Source organism: Triticum dicoccoides, chromosome 1B (genome assembly GCF_002162155.2).
Source record: "Triticum dicoccoides isolate Atlit2015 ecotype Zavitan chromosome 1B, WEW_v2.0, whole genome shotgun sequence".
Classification (NCBI taxonomy): domain Eukaryota; kingdom Viridiplantae; phylum Streptophyta; class Magnoliopsida; order Poales; family Poaceae; genus Triticum; species Triticum dicoccoides.
This window is the reverse complement of record NC_041381.1, coordinates 699,130,639-699,132,764: the sequence shown is the minus strand read 5'-3', so window position 1 is coordinate 699,132,764 and position 2,126 is coordinate 699,130,639. Positions and strand designations below refer to the sequence as shown.

General features: G+C 45.0%; 1 protein-coding gene across 1 annotated transcript in view; it reads left to right on the top strand.

Annotated features, from left to right (window-relative positions):
* Positions 1–496: 496 nt before the first annotated feature.
* The window catches only part of LOC119351010 (disease resistance protein RGA5-like), a 19,524-nt gene continuing 17,894 nt past the window's right edge, over positions 497–2,126 (top strand). Inside the window, exon 1 of the mRNA XM_037618582.1 lies at positions 497–1,296. Coding sequence (XP_037474479.1) covers positions 497–1,296 — 800 coding nt within the window. The remainder of the gene's footprint in view (positions 1,297–2,126) is intronic.

Here is a 2,126-nt window from a genome sequence, read left to right as displayed (position 1 = left end):
TTTTTTTTTCTGAAGAACCTCGTCATGAGGACAGGGGGGTGCTGCATTTCTTTAAGAATATAGATGGTCCAGTTTACAGGGGAAACCGGACCCAAAAACCTATCATTATTTTCTGGTTTATTACGGAAAACCGAGTGAAAACAAAAAACAGAAAAATAAAAAAGACACTAGAGCTTGGGATAGGGTAAAAGGGCAAAAACTAGCTTCCCGGTTTATTAACCTGTATGTATAAGATCTCAAACTAATCACTTTGCAGGAGCGGCCTGCCCATGGCCAGGCTTGAAAGCACTCGACACAGCCACATGCTTGCACACACGCCCCAATGAGGTTCCAATAAATAGCTTAATAATCTCTTGGCGTGGATCTATATACAGGCTGCCTTCCTTCCACTCTTTACACCAACTCTGCCCTCCTTACACTCTTCACACCCAACTGCTACTTCAAACAATAGCTACCTAGCCATAGAGCCAAGAGATCGAGCATTTTAAGCTAGAAGATGGCCGGCGGAATCGTGACCGTGGCCAGCGGGGTGATTAACCCCCTCATCGGCAAGCTTACCACACTCATGGGCGATGAGTACAAGAAGTTCAAAGGAGTGAGGAAGCAGGCCCCATTCCTGCAGAAGGAACTCAACGCCATGAATGCTGCCCTTCACAAGCTGGAGCTCATTGATGAGATCGATCCAACTGTTAAGGATTGGAGAGATGACGTCAGGGAGATGCCATACGACATGGAGAATTGCATCGATGACTTCATCCGCCAATCTCGAGCTGATAATGCCAAGGGAGGCTTCATCAAGAAGACTGCTCGATGCATCAAGAAGTTGCGAGAGCGCATTCGGATTGCGCACCAGATGGAAGACCTGAAGACTCTTGCCTTAGATGCAAAGGCTCGGCACGAGAGGTATGCAATTGATGATTGGAAGCCTGCCTCTGGCTCTGTGGTTGTTGATCCTCGGTTGAGGGCGGTCTACCAGGAGGCAGATGCTCTAGTGGGCATTGATGGCCCAAGGGAGGAGATTGCCATGCGGTTGATGGATACTCAGAAGAAAATCAAGGTGGTGGCCATCGTGGGTTTCGGTGGTCTTGGTAAAACTACACTTTCCAAGCAGGTTTACGATAAGATTGACTTACCATTCAATTGCAAGGCATTCTTTTCAGTTTCACAGAGGCCTCATATGGCTGAACTACTCAACAATTTCCAACTTAAACTAGGAATGAACAGTCCGAGTTCATCTCACACTCGCAAGGTTGAAGACATGATTGAAGAGATAAGGGGGCATCTCAACAAAAAGAGGTATTATATACCGTTGACGTTCACTTGATTGGGTTACTCGTGTTAAATTTAAGCTCATTAATTTATTAACATGTAGTATTTGTTATCCAAGATGCATGTTTGATTGTTTCACTACTAGGAAAAGGGCTATAGATGGAATTGACACTGCGCCATTAGTATATACTAATGGCGCACCACACCCTGATGCGCCATTAGTGTTGAAACTACTAATGGCGCACCCTGCTCACGGTGCGCCATTAGTATCAAATTTTTTTTGAACTAGTGCGCCTGTCCAAACATACTAATGGCGCATCCTCTGGTGGTGCGCCATTACTAGTTGTAACTAGTAATGGCGCACCGGCCGGAAGGTGCGCCACTAATGTTATTTTTTTTATTATTGTTTTTATTCCTTTTTTTGCAAAAATACTAATGGCGCACCATCTGGGGGTGCGCCATTAGTAACCTGGATTACTAATGGCGCATTTGTTGCTGGTGCGCCATTAGTAAGTGGGCAGCAACAAGATATTTTGGACAGCCTCTCCTCCCACACTCACTTTCTCCCCACTTCATTCTCTCCACCGCCTCCTCCTTGTCTCGGGTGCCTCCTCTTTTTCACCTCATTTCCACCATAGATTCATTCAAATTAAGTGGTTAAGTTACCTTGTTTTGCTAGGTAAGTAAGGGGGAAGCTATATTTATGTTGTTCTCCCTACAACAATGTGCACATGCACTTTTTATGGCCTAGCTAGATCTATGTATGTTCGTGGTGTTGCATATGTTTGTGGTGTTGCATATGTGTTTGTGTTTGGAGGTGTACCGGTATTTGAAATGCGATAGTTGCCAATATTTTG